Here is a 22,125-nt window from a genome sequence, read left to right as displayed (position 1 = left end):
CCTCCCCTGCTCTTTCCCATTTATGGACCTTTTAGAATGCTTTCAGGATATTTCTCTTCTCTTCCATTCATGATCTAACACTGTGATGGATCCAATCTCCATGTGTCTTCTTCTGTAAGTCCTTGGTCATAAGGCTTCTGTACAGCCAGTCTTCAGTTGGTTATTCAGGATGATTTTTCTATAATTTAGCTGTAATTCTAGTTTGGTCCTGGGAAGAGGTTAGTGTAGCTTCCACCTAATCTGCCACCATCTTGGATCTCTCCAAGGCCCTTTCTTATTGTACTTTATTTTGCATTTCTTTCCATTGCTACAAAGGAGAAACTCCTTCCCCCGCCAAATGTTGACTTACTTGTGTGTATACTGCCCATGTCTCAAGTCTCCACTAGCACTTACACATGGGAAGGGAGCTATCTATCTGCCCAAAGTCTATTACCTAAATGGTCTAAACCAGGCATCGGTAAACTTTTTTCTCTAAAGAGCCAGATAGGAATCATTTTTGGCTGTGAGGCCATTTGATCTCTGTCATTGTAGTGTAAAAGCAGCCACAGGTAAATATGTAAATGGATGAGCGAGATTGTGTTTCAATAAACCTTTATTTATGGGGACTGAAGTTTGAATTTCATGGCGTTTTCATGCATCATGAAATATTCTCTTTTTAAAAATATATTTTTATTTTATTTCAGAGAGGAAGGGAGAGGGAGGGAGAGAGAGAGAGAGAGAGAGAGAGAGAGAGAGAGAGAGATAAAAATACCAATGATGAGAGAAAATCATTGTTTGGCTGCCCCCTGCATGCCCCACACTGGGGATTGAGCCCGCAACCCAGGACTGTGCCCTGGCCGGGAATCAAACCATGACCTCCTGGTTCATAGGTTGATGTTCAACCACTGAGCCACACCAGCTGGGCATGAAATATTCTTCTTCTGATTTTTTTCAATCATATGAAAATGTAAAACCATTCTCAGTCCAAGGGCTGAACAAAAACAGTTAGGGGAATCCTGTTTTGCCTCAAGGTTGCCATGGTTTGCTTGACCCTGATCAAACAGAAGCAGCACAGGCTGAGTGAAGCACACACACAAAGGCTGCTACCCTCCTGAAGAGGGTTCAAGGACACCTCCCCACTTGTCCACTTGCTGCCTAAATATCCTATTTAGTGACAGAACAAGGCCAAGGGGGCTTTCAGAAGTCATTTGATCCAAACTCTCTTTTTCAGCTGAGGAGTGGAGGGCCATGAAGTGACTCACAGTCGGTGGGTGGTCAGAACAGGCCTGCTCACTACTCTTCTCACATAGTTTCTAGTCTCTACTGGAACACATGGCCTTGGCTCCACAGCCCACCATTACGTTCACTCTCTAAAACAGTGGTTCTCAACCTTCCTAGTGCCGCGACCCTTTAATACAGTTCCTCATGTTGTGGTGACCCCCAACCATAAAATTATTTTCGTGGCTACTTCATAACTGTCATTTTGCTACTGTTATGAATCGTAATGTAAATATCTGTGTTTTCCGATGGTCTTAGGCGGCCCTGCTAGTGGTTCTCAACCTGTGGATCAAGACTGCTGTAGAGCCTAAGACCATCGGAAAACACAGATATTTACATTACGATTCATAACAGTAGCAAAATTTCAGTTATGAAGTAGCAACGAAAATAATTTTATGGTTGGGGGTCACCACAACATGAGGAACTGTATTAAAGGGTCGCAGCCTTAAAAAGGTTGAGAACCACTGCTCTAAAATGTAACTCTCAAAACACACATTTTACAATTGTTAAATGCTTTACCTTTCAGACATGTATATTTTATTGCATGTAAATTACACTTCAATTTGAAAAAATACCCCATCTTTTAGATGCGAACGTAGATGGTAGGACTTATCCCCTTATAGTGACACCTTTATTTGGTTGATTAACTCATTAGATGACTTTTGAAAAGTAGGGGTACTTTGAGCCTTAACCAGTTTGGCTCAGTGGATAGAGTGTCCGCCCTCAGACTGAAGGGTCCCTGGTTCATATGGCTGTGAGGCCATATGATCTCCAGTCAAGGGCATGTACCTCGGTTGTGGACATGATCCCCAGTAGGGGGTGTGTAGGAGGCAGCTGATTGATGTTTCTCTCTCATCAATGTTTCTACTCTATCCCTCTCCCTTCCTCTCTGTAAAATCAATAAAAATACATTTGGAAAAAGTAAGGGTACTTTGAAGAGGGAGAAATCTAGAATGAGGTGTGGCTAGAGATGGAGGGGGTCAAGCTCAGGTGAGAGGGGAGAGAGGGCACCGAGGAACATTTTTATGGGAGGGTTTTAAGATTCCAAAAGTAAACTTGATCGTTTTGCCTGTGGCTCAGCTGAGCATGAGATGGGAAGATAAGAGAGTACAAAGCAATTCAGACAAGGTTCAGAGCTCATTCAGGGGACAGCTGATGACTTGTTTGATGTGTTTCCAAAGTGTTACAGGCACCAGGCTTACGTTTTTTTTGGTCAGTTCAGACATGTTGCCACGACTTGCCCTGGAATGGAAGCAAGTCTTTATCTGTGCCAAGTGCGGTTTTCAAACCAAAGTGCCATCTACCAGAAAGAACATGTTTTTTGGATCAGTCCGGTAACGTCAGTCAGGTAACGTGTTTGAATACAGCACACTCTGATGCATGTGCGCTGGTAGAAAATGCTAGAGTAAACTCAATTTAGAGCAGTCTGAATTCCACATGCAATTTGTATAACTCTGCCCTCCGAATCAGCGTCCAAATGGTTGGGGAGCCCTTGCCTTCAGAAACAGAGGAATGCCAGGGGTGGAAGGGTGCAGAGGAGCTCTGAGCGCTCCAGGAGGCATAGGAGGGGAAGGGCCAGCCCCTGAGTCCTGTGCTGAGCTGGGCGGGAGGGGGCATCGTTAAAAGCGAGTGGATGCCATTTGCCCTTTAGGGGTGCCCAGACGTGTGGAGGATGTAACGCCAGGACATACTGGAAGGAGCCAGGAGCCCCCTGCAGGGCACCGGACACAACTGGAGATCAGGTTCTGGTGATTTCCCATTTAGAATTCTGAGATAATAACCCTCATCCCCAGGGCAGGTGACAACGAGGACAGTGAGAATTGACTTGGCACTGGCAGATGTCACCTGGCAGAGGAAGCTGGGAGAGCTCCTCTGGGCGATGCCACAGGCAGTGTGGCAGAGTCTAGGGTGCAGAAGGCCAGCACAGCCAGCTGGACTCAGAAGGTAAAAATTGAATGTTTTAGAACAAGACTTCATTCCTTTTGGGGATCTTCCTTGCGTCTATAATAATAAAAGTGTAATATGCTAATTAGACTGGACGTCCGTCCTTCCAGATGACCTTCCAGACGAAGCCAGGGCTGTGAGGGAAGCCCGGGTCCCAGGTGCCCGCTGGTGGCTGCAGGGAAGCCCAGGTCCCAGGTGCCAGAGGGAAGCTGGTGCCAGCAGCCGGGGGAAGGAAGGCCTACTCTTGCACGAATTTTATGCATCGGGCCTCTAGTTTTCTTATAAGAAAGAGAAGGACTTGCCCGGCCATTGTGGTTCAGTGATTGAATGTCAACCTATAAACCAGGAGGTCATGGTTCGATTCCTGGTCAGGGCACATGCCTGGATTGCAGGCTCGATCCCCAGTGTGGGGCGTGCAGGAGGCATTCGATTGATGATTGTCTCTCATAATTGATGTTTCTATCTCTCTCTCCCTCTCCCTTCCTCTCTGAAATCAATAAAAATATATTTTAAAAAAAGAAGGAAGAGGACTTGACTAAACTCTAGGTTCTACTTTACTGTAAAAGAACAAGGTTTTAGTTCTGAGAACACAGAGACAAGAGGCCAACTAGGAGGGTACTGAGTGGGTCCCAGTGTTAAGGAACTGGGTAAAATTCATGGTATTGGAAATTTAGAGTGGTTCCATCTCACATTTGAAAGAACTGAAAGAAATAGGGATATGGGGAGAAATTTTCATGGGCTGGAAAAATCGTTTTTGCTTTCTTATCTCTTATCAAAGCATTGATAGAGAAAAACACTTTCTAGTTCCTGGTGTAATTAGATTCTTGGGAAGCTTAAGGGGAAAAAAAAACATACCTTGCAAAATGTCTTGGCTGGGTTAATGAGGTGATTTACAAAACCGTTTAAAAGAGGTCACCAGGGACTTAGGGGTGCCGAAGGTCTGTGCCATGGCAGTTTGTCATGCTGAGACACAAATTCGAAAGGATCGTGGTGGGGCCTTTGACAGTGTGCCAGCGGCGAGCCTGCTGCCTCCCCGTGGACAGACCACACTGGCTCTTTCCCTGGCTTCGTCCTGCCATTTGCTGGGAAAACCGTTTGCTAATGTGTATTTGGTGTTTTTAAAAAATATATTTTTATTGGTTTCAGAGAGGAAGGGAGAGGGAGAGAGAGAGAGAGATAGAAACATCAGTGATGAGAGAGAATCATTGATTGGCTGCCTCCTGCATGCCCCCCACGGGGGATGGAACCCACAACCCGGGCATGTGCCCTTGACTGGGAATTGAACTGTAACCGCTGAGCCACACCCGGCTGGGCAAACGTGTAGTTGTTAATATGGGAGTGCATAGGTCTGAGACATAGCTCCTTTAGTCATAACAACAGATAGCATTTATGTTCCCCTAACTGGACTAACACTGTCCTGAGTACTTCACCCAGGGGACTTAGTGGAGTGGTTAGCAGCCTAGCCCCTGGGACCACACTGCCCCATCAGAGGCCTTAGCTGCTACGCCTCAGTTTCCATATCTGTAGAACAGACATAAGAATAACACCTGCCTCATGAGTTTCACATGAGAATTAAAGCAGTCATATATGTGGGTCTTTAGAACAGTAAAAAGCACTATTCAAGTGTGGCTGTTAGGATCATAAATGTGAAGGGTTTATTGTATTGACCTGTGATTCTCCCAAAACTCAGGGTAAACTTCAGTTAGTGACCTAGTGTTGAAAGTAGGGTCCCACTAGGGCCGTAGGAAGGGAGAAGGGATGAGCCTGAGGAGAGGGGGTGCAGACAGCCCCTTTACCTTGCTCCCCACCTGCTAATATGGACTAGCAGAAGAAGACAGAAAATGTAAGAAGAGATGTTAAAACTGGGATAAACATACTAAATGGGGGGGGAAAGAGATACAAACAATGAAAAAGAGGGTAACTTTGCAATGTAGAGCTAAAGGCAAGGACTAGCATTTTTAAAGTAGAAAATTAGCATTTTGATACTAGAAAATTGAGATAAAAGCAGATTATGAAAAATAAAATTAGGGAAAGGGGAGGAGTTTAGTATTTGAAATGAGATGTTTTATAACATTTAAAGGAATGATAAACTAAAATCCAAAAGTAATAAATGAAGAAGAAACATTGTGGCTGGCCTTACTCACTTTCTAAGCACCAGTAATTAAGGTATTATGTAGCCCGGCTGGCATGGCTCAGTGGTTGAGCGTCAACCTATGAATCAGCAGGTCACAGTTCCATTCCCGGTCAGGGCACATGCCTGGGCTCGATCCTGTGTGGGGTGTGCAGGAGGCAGCTGATCAATGATTCTCTCTCATCATTGATGTTCCTATCTCTCTTTCACTCTCCCTTCCTCTCTGAAATCAATAAGAAATATATTTTTAAAAATTAAGGTATTATATACATCCTTTCAGTTGTTCCTGTCAGTGCCCCTAGGACCTAGCTTCATTTCGCATGAGGGAAGGGAATCTTAGGAAGGTTAAGTTCACTTGCTAGAATGCTAGTCCTGAGCTTATTTCAGAGCCTGCATTCTTGACCGCCTCACTATACCGAATGGCTGGACCTTAATCCAAGAGGGGAATGGCAAAAACCAAACAGCTTCCAGTGCTCAAAGCTTCCTTGTGCCGAGAGCCCTGAGACAGTTTCTCAGGTTTCAAGAGCAGTGTCTTATTGGAGGAGAGCCGGGGTGCAGAAAGCGAAGACCCCATCCCTGGCTTCTGAAAGGCATTCTGAAACCATGTTTTTGGCTTGAGGCAAGATACAAGCACTGAATCAACATTGTACTGAGCAGCTGGACCAATAGGACCAGGTAGGGAATGTACATGTGTCAAACATCCAGGTAGGAGAAATGCCACAGCCTAAGCTCAACAATCAGTGGCAGCTACAGTGGGCCTCAGGGTTAGAGAGGAAACAGGGCCCTGACCGTTTTGGCTCAGTGGATAGTGCGTTGGCCCGCAGACTGAAGGGTCCCGGGTTTGATTCCAATCAAGGGCATGTACCTTGGTTTCAGGCTCGATCCCCAGTAGGGGGCGTGCAGGAGGCAGCTGATGGATGATTCTCATTGATGTTTCTATCTATCTCCCTCTCTCTAAAAAATAATCAATAAAAATATTTTTTAAAAAAAGAGAAAGTGGCAACAGGGAGTGGTAGGGACTGAGGCAAATTGACATGCACTTGCCCCATCAAAGGAGTAACTTTTTCGTGGCCATGGCAATGGGTTAATTTTGTAAATTCATTCTTCACAGATTTGTAAGGGATCAAGATAGATTTTGAATGCAGAAAGGAACATTTCCAAAGTTCTGAAAACATGTTGCATTATATACCATGTAATATATACATATATATGCAAATATATACAGTCTATTTCCTCATTCGTTCATTCAACAAATATTTATTGAGTGCCTGCTTATGGGTTAAGCTAGTCCTGAGCTTATTTCAGTGGTTGGCAAACTCATTAGTCAACAGAGCGGAAAACCGGGGCCACAGTTTGCCAACCCCTGGGTTAGGCACTCAAAAATTGAGAGGATGGGTCCCTATCTCGTCTGTTATCTTGTAGAGCTTCTGGTCTAGCTTCTGTTTGATTTCATAATCTAGAGATAACAATAGCAATCTCATGGTTCACTTACTGTTCTAGCAATTCACGTATTTTGATTTATTAAATCCTTCCTACAGCCTTATAAATTAGAGACTATCATAGTCCCCGTTTTATAGTTGAGGAAGCTGAGGCAGAGAGGCGAAGTAAATTTGCCCAAGCCACACAGCCACTGAATGGTGTAGTGGAATTTAAAGCCCGGCAGTCTGGCTCCAGAGCCACTCTACCTTCTCCCTCTTCCTGTTACCTGAGATATATTAGCAAACACAAAGTTTCCCTTAAGCCTGGCAGCAGGCGTAGGCCAGTTTCAAAGTTCACATGATATCCTGCTAGTCCCAATGACTTGGCGTGTAATTCCTTATATCTTAATTCGTAGATTTTTGCCATGTTCTTCACCATCTCTGTTAATATTGGCAGGCTCTGTCATTGAATGTGCTAAGTCATAAGTTGTAATGAAGGAAACAGGGAAGAGATTTTGAACTAGAGGAGGAAAAGGTCAATCACAAAGTCAGAGGTCATAAGGAATCCTCTCAAAATGAGATCCAAATCTTTTAGCTGCTTTTTCCTGTAACTTCACAATGATAGATATGCTTCCATTTTTCCAGCTGGGCATTACCGTGCTATTATTTTCCATTTTTCCTTTCATTTTTATGAACTGATAGTTCAAGTACCAAGGCTCTATCTTGAATGACCACCCCCTCCCCCCTTTCCATGGCACGCTATAGTTCTCTCAAAGGAGCTCCCTGCCTCCACTATTCCTGTTTTTTTTTTTCCTAAAACGCATACCTAAATACTCACTGCCATTAACATCATCACCAGAGAGTTCCGTGTATATGGATAGAATTGCAAATAGAAGTTCAGTCACAGTAACTGATCATACGGCGTCGTATGAGAAGACAACCAATTTGCATTTTCTTCAGCCGAGTCGAAATCGCACACATCCTGTTCCACACTTCCTGACATCTGGGAGAGTGTGCTGATCCCCTGCCTGTTTAACTGAGCGCTGCTCCCAGGTCTGTTGGGCTTTGATGATGCGTTCCAGCACTGTTGGCAGGTCCTCTCGTCTCTTGGCTGTGTGCCTGGGGCCTGCATCCATGAGGGCTGGCACTGAGGGAATCATCGTTGGCACCTCCGACTGTTCCAGTGCTATAACCCACTTGGCGCTTGGGCCATCCTGCTTCTCCACCTGCCCCTGTGGGGCCTGCTCCTGAGAGGTGTCTGGTGATGGACCCCACTCCTATCCACCTGGCACTGTGGTCACTGGCCATCCCACTGATCATCATGCCCATTGCCAAGTAGGTCATGCCCAAGATGCTGCCCTGGGCTGCAGCACTTGCAGCGACAGTGGCATGTTTAATAAGAAGCTCCACATATGATTCTCAGCCCCGCACTCTTGATTAAAAACCTTGATATGGCCTGGCCAGGTGGCTCAGTGGTTGAGCGTTGACCTATGAACCAAGAGATCACAGTTTGATTCCTGCTCAGGGTATATGTCCGGGTTGCAGGCTCCATCCCCAATGGGGGCCATGCAGGAGGCAGCCCATCGATGATTCTCTCTCATCATTGGTGTTTCTATCTCCCTGTCCCTTCCTCTCTGAAATCAATAAACATATTAAAAAAAAAAAAGAACCTTGGTATAGACATGCTCGTTTAATCCAGCAGTCCTCTATTCCTGATGCTCAGCTTGTTTCCACTTGTTCTTTGCTAAATAACAAGAGTGAGCATATTCATGGTTAAATCTCTGTCCTCATTTCTATTTTCTGGGGTAAATTCTTAGAGGTCAAATTTTAGACTCAAAGGACAGGCATATTTTTAAGGTGGGATGTAAAGCATTGTCGCTAGTTCTGTGTGAAAAAGTGTAGTGGAGAAAGCATTGGGCCAGGTGGGAGGAGGCCTGGACTCAAGGCCGCACTGTGCTGCCAGCAGGGCAGAGCTTTGGGCAAGTGTTTTGGTTTCGTTTCTCTTCCTTTGGTTTCATTTTCTTCTTTTGTGAAATGATCCCCGTTATGAATCTGCACAGAAGCGATAATGTGGATGTTACTCGGTCTCTCAGTCTTGCAGGTAAGTGTATAAAAGGAGGGAACATCTGCTGGAGTCCGCAGCGGACTGGCGTAACAGCAGGCTTCCCCTTATGCAATGTGATGGCTTACTTGAGAATTGCTTCCGGGTTTCAAAGAAGTGATTGCTGTCCTGTATTATAAGGGAAGAAAATCTAGATTGCTATCTGAAATCTAGTTCATTTTTAGGCCACTGATGGAGATTAAAGAGACTTCCCCCACACATATGCCATGGGTGTGGTTGCAAAGCTGATGACTCCAATATTAATTTCACTCTCGTATTGTTACAGGGAAACTTTATGGTGATGTTTCTTTTATAGAAGAAAGACACAGACATCGGTATGAGGTACGCTTTCACGCTGAATTACTGTGGAATATAGATGCCTAGTGCGAGGAACCCCAGTGATTACAAGTGGACCTCTGAAAAAGGATCAAGGAGATGGAGTCCATGGGTCATGTGGGGGTAGAGTAGATACCAGAACAAGCCCAGGGCTCTGTTTTGAGGGAGGACTGGTGGGAATGGATGCTGAGTAGGCTACCAATAGTGGAAAACAATTTGCTGAGTGTGGGCCATTTTTGGTCTTATTTCCTTTGGGAACTGGCCTAACTGGTGGGACAAAAAAACTATTGATCTGCTTTGCCTAAGTGGTGGCTAGAAGGTACAAGAGCTACTATGTATACAATAGCGTGGCCATTAATTTCTTCAAACTTATTTTACATCTGATATGCACTGGAGATGAAAAGGGCAAAGACACACTTGGTCTCCCTCCTGTTGGGGAGCTTACATTCTAATTGGAGAAGACAAAATATAAGATAACAAATAAGAAGAATTACACATTAAATCATGTATCAAACAAGGTACTTGTATCTAGACTATATAAATAATTCTTACAATTCCATCATAAATAATGGCAGAGGATCTCAATAGACATTTCTCCAAAAAAGATGTACAGATGGCTAATAAGGAAATGAAAAGATGCTCAACATTGTTTGTCATCTGGGAAATGCAAATCAAAGCCACAGAGATACTACTTCACACCCACTAGGATAGCTGTAATCAAAAGATGGATAATAACAAGTGTTGGTGAGGATGTAGAGTAATTGGAACCGTCATGCATTGCTGGTGGGAATGTAAAATGGTTGAACAACTTTGGAAAAGAGTCTAACAGTTCCTCAAAAGGTTGAACACAAAGAATTACCATATGACCTAGCAATTATACTTCTGTGTAATTAACCAAGAGAAATGAAAACATACATCTACACAAAAACTTGTACACAAATTATTACAGCATTATTCACAATAGCCAAAAAAGTGGAAACAACCCAAATGTCCATTAACTAATGAACGAAAAATAAAATGTGATGTATTCATACAATGGAATATTATCTATACTAATAAAAGGGTAATATGCAAATTGGTCAGGATGCCCTCACAGTAACAACTGAACAGCAGGCTGCATGGAGCAACAAAGCCAGCAGGGGTGTTAGTGAGGGACGACCAAATGACTGAACAGCAGGCTGCGTGGGGCAACCAGGCCGGCTGGGGGGTTAGTGAGGGACCACCAAACGACTGAACAGCAGGCTGCGTGGGGTGACCAGGCCGGCTGGGGGGGGGCAGTGAGGGGTGACCAGGCTGGCAGAGGGGAGGCAGTTAGGGGTGACCAGGCCAGCAGGGCGACAGTTGGGGATGACCAGGCCTGCAGGGGGGCAGTGAGGGGCAAGTAGGTCACCAGGGAGGGCAGTTGGGGGCAACCAAGCTGGCAGGGGGGGCAGTTAGGGGTGACCAGGCCTGCAGAGGGGGGCAGTTGGGGGCAACCAGGCTGGCGGGGGGGCAGTTAGGGGTGATCAGGCCGGAGGGGGGGCAGTTAGGGGTGATCAGGCTGGCAGGCAGAGGTGGTTAGGGGTGATCAGGCTGGCAGGGGGAGCAGTTAGGGGCGATCAGGCAGGCAGGCAGGTGAGCAGTTAGGAGCCAGCGGTCCCAGATTGTGAGAGTGATGTCCGACTGCTGGTTTAGCCCTGATCCCTGGGATTGGGCCTATACCGGCAGTTGGACATCCCCCAAGGGGTCCCAGATTGGAGAGGGTGCAGGCTGGGCTGAGGGGACTCCCCTATGCCCCATAGACGAATTTTGTGCACCGGGCCTCTAGTTTGACAATAAAAAAAATGTTGATATATGCTATAACATAGATGAACCTAGAAAACATTATGCTAATGGAAAAGAAGCCAGTTACAAAAAACCACATACTGTGTAATTCCATTAATATGAAGTGCCCAGAATACGCAAATACACTGAGTGGCCAGATTATTATGATCTCTGAACACATAATAATCTGGCCACTCAGTTTATAAAGAGAAAGAATGTAGATTAGTGGTTGCTAGGACTATGGTGAGGGTGATGAGGGGGGGTTGAGGGGTGATGCTTAGAGAGTGCATGGTATATTTTTGGATTGATTGTGGTGTTGGTTGAAACCTACCATTGAGTTGTACACTTTTAAAAATTTAATATAATTTTATTGATTTGAGAGAGGAAGGGAGAGGGAGAGAGAAATAGAAACATCAATGATGAGAGAGAATCATTGATTAGCTGCCTCTTGCACACCCCACACTGGGGATCCAGCCCACAACCTGGGCATGTGCCCTGACAGGGAATTGAACCGTGACCTCTTGGTTCATCATTGATGCTCAACCCCTGAGCCATGCCAGCTGGGCAAGTTGTACACTTTGAATGGGTGAATTGTAAGGTATATGAATTATATCTCAATAAAGCAGTTAAAAAAGGGAGAAAAGTTCACAAATTCTGAGAACTAGCCCAATGTGAAAAAACAAAATAAATGCATGTGTGGTTTTAAGACTGAGAAGGAGAGGTGGGACCCCACTTTGGTTTTAGGTGAGGAAGTGCTTTTTGTGAAGGAGAGGTTGAAAAGTTTGGGGAAAAGCTATGATGAGATGAGTGAGGGAAGGGGCTGTGAACCAGGTCATCAAGTTGTCATCTATAACCAGTATTTTAGTAGAAAACTTGCTCCAAGCTTATTTTTAGAGCTTTTATGTAACTAAATGTAAATAAAGCATTGGTGTTAGTCACAGGGTAAATAAGATGGTTTCAGTCCTCGAGCAGATTTGTGATTTGGAGAGAGATAGTTAAATTTACACATAACTCATGGCAAGAAGCAAATATGGGGATGGCTATAAATAGCTGGTCTCAAGGTCTCAAATAAAAAAATGTCTGTTTCACAGTCCTCCTTTCTGAATCTCATCTTTGGGTGAGAGAGCGCGGGCCTCCCAAATTTAAGGTCTGTGATTAGACTGCTTCTCAGGTTCACCATGAGTTTAAAAATAGGTTGAATATAAAAATCAACTACTGGTTAGAACATCACTGAAATGGAAAACCCACCCAGTTGATGTAGGCCCTTTTAATAAGCTGATATGTCTGTATTGCTCTGCTGCCCAAAGACATTTAATTTCTTCTTGTTTTTTTTTTCCAGGTGAACCCTACCTTGGTCAACCAATTTGGGCAGAGTGACTTAAATTTTGTAGGTCAGGATGTTGATGGGGAGAGGATGGAAATCATTGAACTGGCAAGTAAGTGGGCTCTTCATTTTTGAATTTTTGTGTTGAGCTAACATCTTTTTCTTTGACCATAGGCATATGAAGCTGTAACTTGATACCTATCTTATTTGGTCTTTTTCTTTTCCTCTCTCCTTTGAAATAAATTTGCAACTAAATAGAAAGTATGCGGCTAAGCATAAAGTATGTGAAAAAACAGACCGCTTGTAATCCTAATCATTTTGGGCCTATTAATATGAATGTGCCATACAATGATGTATTGTTCTATAAGTTCTATCAGTAGTATGCTTCCTTACCATCCTTACCCCCTTCTCTTGTTTTCACTCTGGGAAAGGCAGGCAGCCCACTGTTTTTTGGTTTTTTAAAAAATATATTTTATTGATTTTTTACAGAGAGGAAGGGAGAGGGATAGAAAGCTAGAAACATCGATGAGAGAGAAACATCCACCAGCTGCCTCCTGCACACTCCCTACTGGGGATGTGCCCGCAACCAATGTACATGCCCTTGACTGGAATCGAACCTGGGACCTTTCAGTCCGCCGACTGATGCTCTAGCCACTGAGCCAAACCGGTTTCGGCCAGCCCACTGTTGAGTAGTATTTTTCTTTACTTTCTCCTTTGAGGGAGAATGGCCCAGTGCTGTCTCACTATTGGTGACTGGTATTGACATCTGTTGTGTGTGGGACCTGGCCCCTCATTTCACCTGGTGTCTGCCTTTCCCTATTGCTCATGCTCCATGGTCAAGTGTGGGCCAGTTGCTGCACTCAGACTAATTTTTTAAAATTTATTTATTGGTTCTTTAGAGAGAGAGACATCATTTTGTGGTTCCACTCATCTATGCATTCATTGGTTGATTCTTGTATGTGCCCTCACTGGGGAATCGAACCCACAACTTTGGCATATTGGGAAGATGCTCTAACCAACTGAGCTACTCGGGCAGGACTGCATTCAGACTTCCTAGTGAGATCAAACACACACAAAGAAATTGGACTTCTGTTGAGGAAGATCACTGAAGAAGTTGTGTGGCTGGGCTGGGGCACTCTTCAGGAGCATAGGCACAAACCATACGTGTGTTACTGACAAGACAGAGGACCGTGTTCTCATGCAAAGCTGCAAAGACAGACAGGGGAAGCTCATGCATACAGCTGGTCCCAGCTCTTTCTCTTGATTTTCTAGCCCAGGGCTTGCCAGACTTTGGCTGGTGGGCCAGATTCAGGCTGCTGACTATTTTTGTACAGTTCACGATCTAAGAATGGCTTTTACACTTTTCAATGGTGCCAGGGTTTCTCACCCTCCCCACCACTGACATGTGGAACAGCATAATTCTTTGTGGTGGGGGCTGATCTGAGCACTGCTGCATATTTGTGACAGCATCCCTGGTCTCTACCCACTGGATGCCAGTAGCACCGCCTGCCCCAGCCTCCAAGCCTCGACACTAAAAAATATCTTCAGACATTGCCAAATGTCCCTGAGGGGCACATTTGCCCCTGGTTGGGAACCACTGTTTCGGATCATCAGGTTTGAAATTGGATTTATTTAGCTCCCTTGCCTCTTCATACCCCCAACTTGTAATCGGTTCTCTCAGGTCCTGTAGATTCCATCTCTGGAAAGATCTCTTTTGGTTGCGATTGTATTCTCATCCCTACCACCCTAGTCCTAGGTTGTGATGACTCCTAGCAAGGACAGAGCTCTGGCTGTGCAATGTATGTGACACTAATTCGTTGTGTAAACCACTCTCACTTATGGAATGCTTAGTATGCACAGGATACTCTAAAAAATGGTAGCATAATTTTCTAGAACCTACCTTTTCACCTATATCCTTTAGGCTCCAGATAACCTAGACTACTTACTCATCTAACTTTCCTACTTCTTTTTCTATCTTAGCCTAGGTCACTATCCTTTGTTTCAAATTCCTTTGTCCCTTTCCTTTTCTGTCTCTAATCTGTTAAGGTACTTCAGGAGTCCCCAGGAGGTAGGAGAGTTGAAGTTGGAAAAGGCATTTTTGAACTTAATAGTATGTTGCCTGTATCCTGAAAGAAGGAAAGCAATGGACATTAAGTGTGCACTCCTAGATGCTTCTCACTAGACCCCCTCTCCCCCCACTAAGGACTCTGAATGCCTTATGTAAATTACAAGGCTAATGATGTTATTCCCACCTTACAGAGAAGGAGACTGTGCAAAGAAGTAAAGTAAACTGTCCAGGGCCATCCAGCTAGTACCTGGTCAGGTTATTGATTCCTTCTGCCACCACTCCTGTGAGATTTTATTGTTCCTTCGTTTTCATTGGACATTCCATTTAAGATTATCAATCCATGTTTTGAATTAGAATATGAGAATTTATTTCCCATAGTCTTTCTAATGGGAATGCCCATCATTTAGAATTTATTTAGTGTGGATCACTGGCATGTATGTGAGAGGTCAGAGACTTTCTTAAACAGATTACTATTTGTTTACTTGGTTCAAATATTTATTCTCTGTTAATTCTCCTGGTTCTCATTATTTTCAGCAAATATTAGAAGTCTCTTTCACCACAAAGTTTTAGATTTCCATTGACACTTGCAAATTTCATGTGGGTTGCAAAGGAAATGAGAGTTGCTGTAAAACCTTGCAACTTTCAAAAGCTGACCACAGGGAATTGATTTTATTATGGAAAATTCTCCAGAAGATTTGGATCTTAGCTACCTTTTAGAAGCATACCCACGAATCTCTATATTACTAAAGCAATTCTAAAAGGAACAACAAAGCTTGAGATTAGTACAATGTCAGAATTTGGTTCAAAGCAATTAAGAGCATTATTTAAAAGATACTTTGACTGATAGAACATCACCAAAATAAAAATTTTATAGTCTCCTTCCTCATATTAGCATAGGGGATTTTTTTTTGGATAAAGTGATTCAGAGCAATGATCCATTCATTTAAATATTCTGTCCCTGACTCTGACATGATCCATTATTCAGCTTCTGTCTGTAATGGTACAAAAACACAATTACTGTCTGCTTCTTTCAACGATATCACTAGATGCTGTGCTGTAAGAATCATTGCATCTTAAATTTAAAGCTACATTGCTTAGTTTCTTTTCTAAGTGTAGATGATTTCTCTTCTACTTTTCTTGAGGAGACACATTCATTCCCGAGTGTCCCTCTAATTTAAGGAGGTTTCTTCTTAGATGTGATGTAGAGCAAGTATGTCAAACTCAAAGGCTAACATGGGCCAAATAAACAAGGTTTAAAACAAAAGCTTCAATTTTCATAGAAACATAGGTTTATTTCAATAGAGACATGCTGAATACAAAGGGCTGAAATAAATGAGTCATCGTTAACATAAAATAATAGAACATTTTAATAAAAATTAATATTTTTTCTTGAACAGTAACTTACCAGACACTGAATAACTGCAGAAATTAATAATAAGTGTAATGCAAATAAACCTATTTTTCTTGTTCTCTGAAAGCAAAATATTTCCTGTTGCGCACACCAAACAAGTCAGTCTAAGACTAATGACATGGCCATCGGCTGCTAAAATATTCACTGCTAGTATTGGTGGAGAGAAATGGTGCACCTGCGCATAAGGGAAAGGAATGCAGCAATGATTCTAGTGATCAGTCATTAGCAAACGTTGCAGTTCATTATTAATAATTATGTATAACAGGATATTGTAAAAATTAAGTTATGAAATTTTTATTAAAACGTTTCTTACATACCATTATATTGGCTGGGCCACAAAAATATGCGTTGTGGGCCACATGTGGCCCGCAGGCCGTGAGTTTGACATGCTTGATGTAGAGGATTTCTACACTGGATTTTTGTAGACTCAGAGCTGTGCAATAGAACTTGCTGCAATGATACAGTGTTCTGCCCTGTTCAATATGGTAGCCATATGTAGCTATTGAGTATTGAAACATGCTCAATTAATTTGAATAAATTAAAATAGCTATGTGTGGCTAGAGGCTACCATTTTGTAGAGCAAAGCTTTAAATAACCTTAGAAGAGTGGACATTTGCGATCAATCATCATATTCTCACTACTTTACAGTAGCTTTGGGACTCTAATGGCAAATGATGGGGATTTGTGATTTTGAATTACATACTTGATTTTTAGATCATTTGATAAAACATCTCTCTGAAAGCTTTAAAGTTGTATTTACTTTTCCCTATAAAACTTGTTTTATCATAGATAGATAGATAGATAGATAGAGATATAGATAGATAGAGATATATAACTCAATATCAATTTAAATTATTTTTAAAGTAGGGAATAGAGCACACTGACCATGCTCTATAATTATGGGATTAAAGAGTTGCCGAATCTCTAATTAGGAGTTTATCCCTAATATGGGAAAAACATAGTTTTTTGAGAGTTCCAATTGGGAAGAGGAATTTTTAATCCTATAAAATTTCTACCCAGATTTGGAAATGTTGCCTGTTTAATTCTTATTACAACAGGGGATTCCTGTTAAAAGTAGTGGGGGAAAAGCTACTTTTCTATTCTTATTACATCTAGGAGAACTTGAATTGCTCATATAGGGGCTTCTTACAATCCTCAATATGAAAATCACTTAATTTCCTACCCTGGTAATTTAAGTAATATATGCTTATTGTAAAGCTTCACACGATACAGAAAAGTATAAAGAAGAAAAAAAAATCTTACTTTTGTCACCTTGAGCCATAACCACCATTAACATGTTTGAAAGGCCATCCTTTTATCACTCAAAGGCCATTCATCACAAGGGATAAGTTGGCATAGACTGAAATATGAGTTCAGTTTCATGGTGCTATCTATGATTAATACCCAACTTAAAGCTGTGACTAGAAAAGCAGTTGTACTTGCTGCATTCCCAAGGGACCCTTACCTTGGTAAAGGAGATCTTGTAGAAAATGGCCTGAAGCCATCTAAGAGAAAGAGTGTCCTACAGTTCGCCTAAAGGGTGAAGGGTACCATGGAAATGAGCACAATGTAAGTCTATGAAGGACATTCAAAAGCAGGCAGATTGCCCAGCTGGCATGGCTCAGCGGTTGAATCAGAAGGTCACGGTTTGATTCCCAGTCAGGGCACATGCCCAGGTTGTAGGCTTGATGATCCCCAGTGTGGCCATTGATCAATGATTCTCTCTCATCATTGAGGTTTCCCTTCCTCTCTGAAATCAATAAAAATTTATATATTTTTTAAAAAGCAGGCAGATTTTGGGAAAGTAGAATTCATCTTGCCATTCAAAAATTTTTGCTTAACATTGCTTATTCTAATACCACCTTCTACAAATAAATGTTGGATTTCTTATCGCGTGAGATGTGTTTTGTAATTTGAAATTCTACTGGGAAGATGGACTGTGAAAATAACTGGCTATGATGATAAGTTAAATAATCATTTCATCATTGAATGAGTTTCTGATTCAAAGATAAGACCTTTAAAGTATTTCTCGTGTTTGCTTCAATCACATCATGATTGTTCTCATTTCAGATCACCCCTATTTTGTTGGTGTCCAATTCCATCCTGAGTTTTCTTCTAGGCCGATGAAGCCTTCCCCTCCATACCTGGGTCTATTACTTGCAGCAACTGGGAACCTGAATGCCTACCTACAACAGGGATGCAAACTGTCCTCCAGGTAACCAGCTTAACAATAACCTAAGATGCGATTATCAACACTCTAGGTTTCTCATACTTTTAGAAAATATGTTTTTATTGATTTCAAAGAGAGGAGGGGAGAGGGAGAGAGAGAGATAGAAATATCCATGAAAGAGATACATTGATTGGCTGTCTCCTGCACACCCTCAACGGGGAGTGAGCTGCAATGTAAGCATGTGCCCTGACTGGGAATTGAACTGGTGACCTTGGGTTCATGGGTCGCGACGCTTAACACCTGAACTTACACCAGCTGGGCTGATTTCTTTTTAAAGTGAAGGAGCCAAGAGGTCGCAGGTTCGATTCCTGGTCAGGGCACATGCCCGAGTAGTGGGCTCGATTCTCCATCCCCAGTGGGAGATGTGCAGGAGGCAGTCGATCAATGATTCTCTCTCAGCACAGATATTTCTCTCTCTCTATCTCTCTCAAAAATCAATAAAAACATTAGAAAAAAAATAATAAAGTGAAGAATTGTTTTTTCCTTCTTAATAATTATGACTTTTTCTCTTAATAAAAATGATCTAATCGTATCTACAATAGTAACCTATCAGTTTTCCAAATTATGCTAATTCTGGGGCATTATTTTAGAAATTTTTGTCATTTTGATAAGTGAAAAATAGGATTTTCTTTTGTGGATTCTGATTAATAAATATATATGTTATTGACTCTTTGTTTTATAAATTATCTGTTCATATCCTTTCCCCTACTTTTCCTTTTGCTATTATATCTTTTTTCTTAATGATTGGCAAGCTCTTTATATATAAAGGACATTAATCCTTTGTTAGGTTGCAAATACTTTTTCAAAGTGATTTTGTTTTCTTCTGAGTTGTCAATGGTATTTTTTATTTTCCTTAAAGAGTTTTAAATAAGGAATTTATTTAAATAAGTTCTCATTTATGCATATATTTCTTATTTATGTAGTCAAATATTTTATGAATGCTGTTTTTAAGTGTGAGTGTGTAAAGTCTTTTCTTATCAAAAGATTATATAAATAATATCCCATCTTTTCCACTAGCACTTTTATGGTTTTTTTAATTTTTATTTTATTTATTTTATTTTTATTTTAAAAATTTCTTTATTGATTAAGGTATCACATATTTGTATGGTTTTTATTTTAAATGAAGTTTAAATCTCTAATCTATATGAACTTTATGTTTGGTATAGTGTGCGAGGTAGGGATCTGACTCCCTCCCACCCCCCAAACCCAATGGTTAGTAAGTTGAGTAATTTAGATTTGTTTCGGGGATTTTTGTTTTGTTCTGTTAATGATTTTACCTCTTATTTCTGAACCCTTACAACCCTTTTCATCATAGCATTATTGTAAATCAAGCCTACTCCCATTATTGTTTAACATTTTAAAAAAGGTATTTTGCTGCTCTTCCAGATTAACTGTAGAATGATTTTTGAAATCAGGTTTGAGTAAAGTAATCCATTGTAGATTTTCATTAAAATTTCTTTACATTTAAATATTAGTTTGGTGGGAATTCATATTTTACATTTTCTCATCCAAGAATATTATCTATACTAACAAGAGAGTAATATGCTAATTAGACCAGGAGACCTTCCATAGACCTTCTGGACGTCCTTCTGGACAAAGCCATGGTGGCTGGGCCAAGGCAGAGGCGGTTAGGAACCATCAGGCTGGCAGGGGAGAGCAGTTGGGGGCGATCAGGCCATCAGGGAAAAGCAATTAGGGGGATCAGGCCGGCAGAGGATGGCAGTTGGGGGCAAGATCAGGCCAGCATGGGAGGGCAGTTGGGGGCGATCAGGCCGGCAGGAGAGGACAGTTGGGGATGATCAGGCCAGCAGGTGAAGGCGGTTAAGGGCAATCAGGTTGGTAGGTGAAGGTGGTTAGGGGCGATCAGGCAGGCAGGCAGAGTGGTTAGGGGCTATCAGGCAGGCAGGAGAGCGGTTAGGAGACAGTGGTCCCGGATTGTGAGAGGGATGTCTGACTGTTGGATTGGGCCTAAACCAGCAGCCAGACATCCCCTGAGGGGTCCCGGATTGGAGAGAGTGCAGGCTGGGCTGAGGGACCCCCCCCCACCATGCACAAATTTTGTGCAGTGGGCCTCTAGTATATAATAACTTTAAAAGTGGAAGAAACTAGCCACAAGTATAGACTATACCTAAGTTAGCACCATACCTAGGGTTAGTACCATAATAATTGGATATGTATTGTTTAGAAGATAACCAGTGCTGACCCTCATTCTAGCAAACAACCTTTGTGATATTGCAATTGAGGACTGCTGGGATTGGTGCACAATGTGTAAGCGTGTGCTTGTGTTATGCAAGCTGCTTATTTGCCACATTACCTCTAGGGGATGCTCACAGTTCCTTAGCATTTCCTTTAACTGGGAGTTCATATGGGAGCAGGCTTTATATATTTTGCATGTCAGGCGTCTTACTGAATTAATGATCACTCCTTGCATTCTTGAACCAGTGCACTCATTTTCATGCTGTGCCTTATGGAGCTGGAGTCTGGCCAGCTGTGAAGAGCAGGATGAGGGGCTCCAGGCTCTTCCCTGCTCCAGCCAAGCAGCTCCACTTTATCTGGCTCATGTAGCATGGTTCAGCATGAGATTTCATGCAAAGATGAACTTCCTGTGTTCTGAGGCTGTATGGCTTATGCAGCAGATTGGAGATTTCAGTGTGTTCCCCTGTTGTATGTGTGCTGTGACCCTTCTCAGCCACTTTATTGTCTCCATTAGAGGCCTGGTGCATGTAGGGTCCCTAGGCCTGGTCGGCAATCAGGGCCGATTGGGGCCTTCCAGCTGCCAGCCGGGGTTTCCCTTCCCAGGCTGCTGACTGGGGCTTTCCTTCATTCCGCGCCACCCCTGGTGGTCAGCACATGTCATAGCGAGCGATTGAACTCCTGGTCGAACTCCCGAGGGGACAATTTGCATATTAGGCATATATATATAATTTCAGTGATCATATGTGAAAGGAGCATGACAATGGAGCAAATTAGATGGCTGGGAGGACTAACTCACACATAACTCAACATAACTATCTGGTTGTTTGCAAACATCAACTAATATACAAATGGTATCTGGGTATGTGGCCTACCCACATGTATGCTGGATGGCCTGCTGATTCTCACATGGGGCTGGTGGTTTCTGGGTAAAGCTTACTGGTAGTTTCTGAAAAAAAGTGACTGCTTGCTAGTGACTCCTGAGCAAGACACAGTATGTCTCAGAGAGAAGGAAAATCCTCCTAACAAAACTCTGATGCTGATTTTGGTATTACAACAGACTAACAGACTTCCATGGTTGGCAGAGAATTCCTATGTATTAGCCACACCCTGGTGCTTCCTTAACCTTTTGCACTCAGATGTCGAGTGTGACTCGACACGGTTAGCATCGGTAGCAGGAATCGAGAAAAAAGCAAGCGAGTGCAAAGGGTTAAGAGCAGCCAGCATCTTATTTATCTCTGTCTCCCCGGCTCCCTGGCACACAGGTTTGTTTGTTTTTATTACCCATTAAAGTAATAAATGTGATACTAGGGAGAATGGATATAGTCTATTCTAATCTTAACACCTTGCAGGGAGGTTTCCACCTAAGAATGGTGAATTAATCCAGTGACAGATTCCAGGATTCCAGAGGAACCTTGCACTTCAACTCCTCTCTGCCCACCTCCATGGCATTAGTGAGCATTGAAAAGCAAATGATGGCTTTGATGGCCGGGCTCTAATGTGAGCTGAATTGAGACTATATTTCTGTCAAACAAGATTACTGTCGGTTATCAATCCTAAACAAATGTGACAAGGAATATGAACTCTAGAATAATGACTTCCTTTCCCAGAAATTGGCTCATGACATTTAACTGTATGACACCTGGGCAGCCTACATCTTTAAAACACAGAATGTGAAAATCCTTGGTTTTGAGCAAGTCTACCTGAGCTGTAACCCCAGCATTCTGCCTTGTGGGGAACATTTATCTTTTAGTGCCTGGTAAGTTGCAGTAAGAATATCATTTTGGGCCCTAGCCGGTTTGGCTCATGGATAGAGCGCTGGCCTGCAGACTGAAGGGTCCCAGGTTTGATGTTGGTCATGGGCACATGCCTGAGTTGTGGGCTTGATTCCCAGTGGGGGGCGTGCAGG

At 42.7% G+C, this 22,125-nt stretch overlaps 1 protein-coding gene across 1 annotated transcript in view; it reads left to right on the top strand.

Annotated features, from left to right (window-relative positions):
• CTPS2 (CTP synthase 2) overlaps window positions 1-22,125 on the top strand; it is a 133,244-nt gene that overhangs the window by 95,901 nt on the left and 15,218 nt on the right. The window contains exons 15-17 of the mRNA XM_054720544.1: window positions 9,138-9,193; window positions 12,330-12,426; window positions 17,864-18,008. Of these exons, the coding sequence (XP_054576519.1) occupies window positions 9,138-9,193; window positions 12,330-12,426; window positions 17,864-18,008 (298 nt within the window). The remainder of the gene's footprint in view (window positions 1-9,137; window positions 9,194-12,329; window positions 12,427-17,863; window positions 18,009-22,125) is intronic.

The sequence above is a fragment of the Eptesicus fuscus genome, chromosome 1, assembly GCF_027574615.1.
Source record: "Eptesicus fuscus isolate TK198812 chromosome 1, DD_ASM_mEF_20220401, whole genome shotgun sequence".
Taxonomy (NCBI): domain Eukaryota; kingdom Metazoa; phylum Chordata; class Mammalia; order Chiroptera; family Vespertilionidae; genus Eptesicus; species Eptesicus fuscus.
Note: the sequence above shows the minus strand (reverse complement) of the source record. Positions and strands in the feature narration are given on the sequence as shown.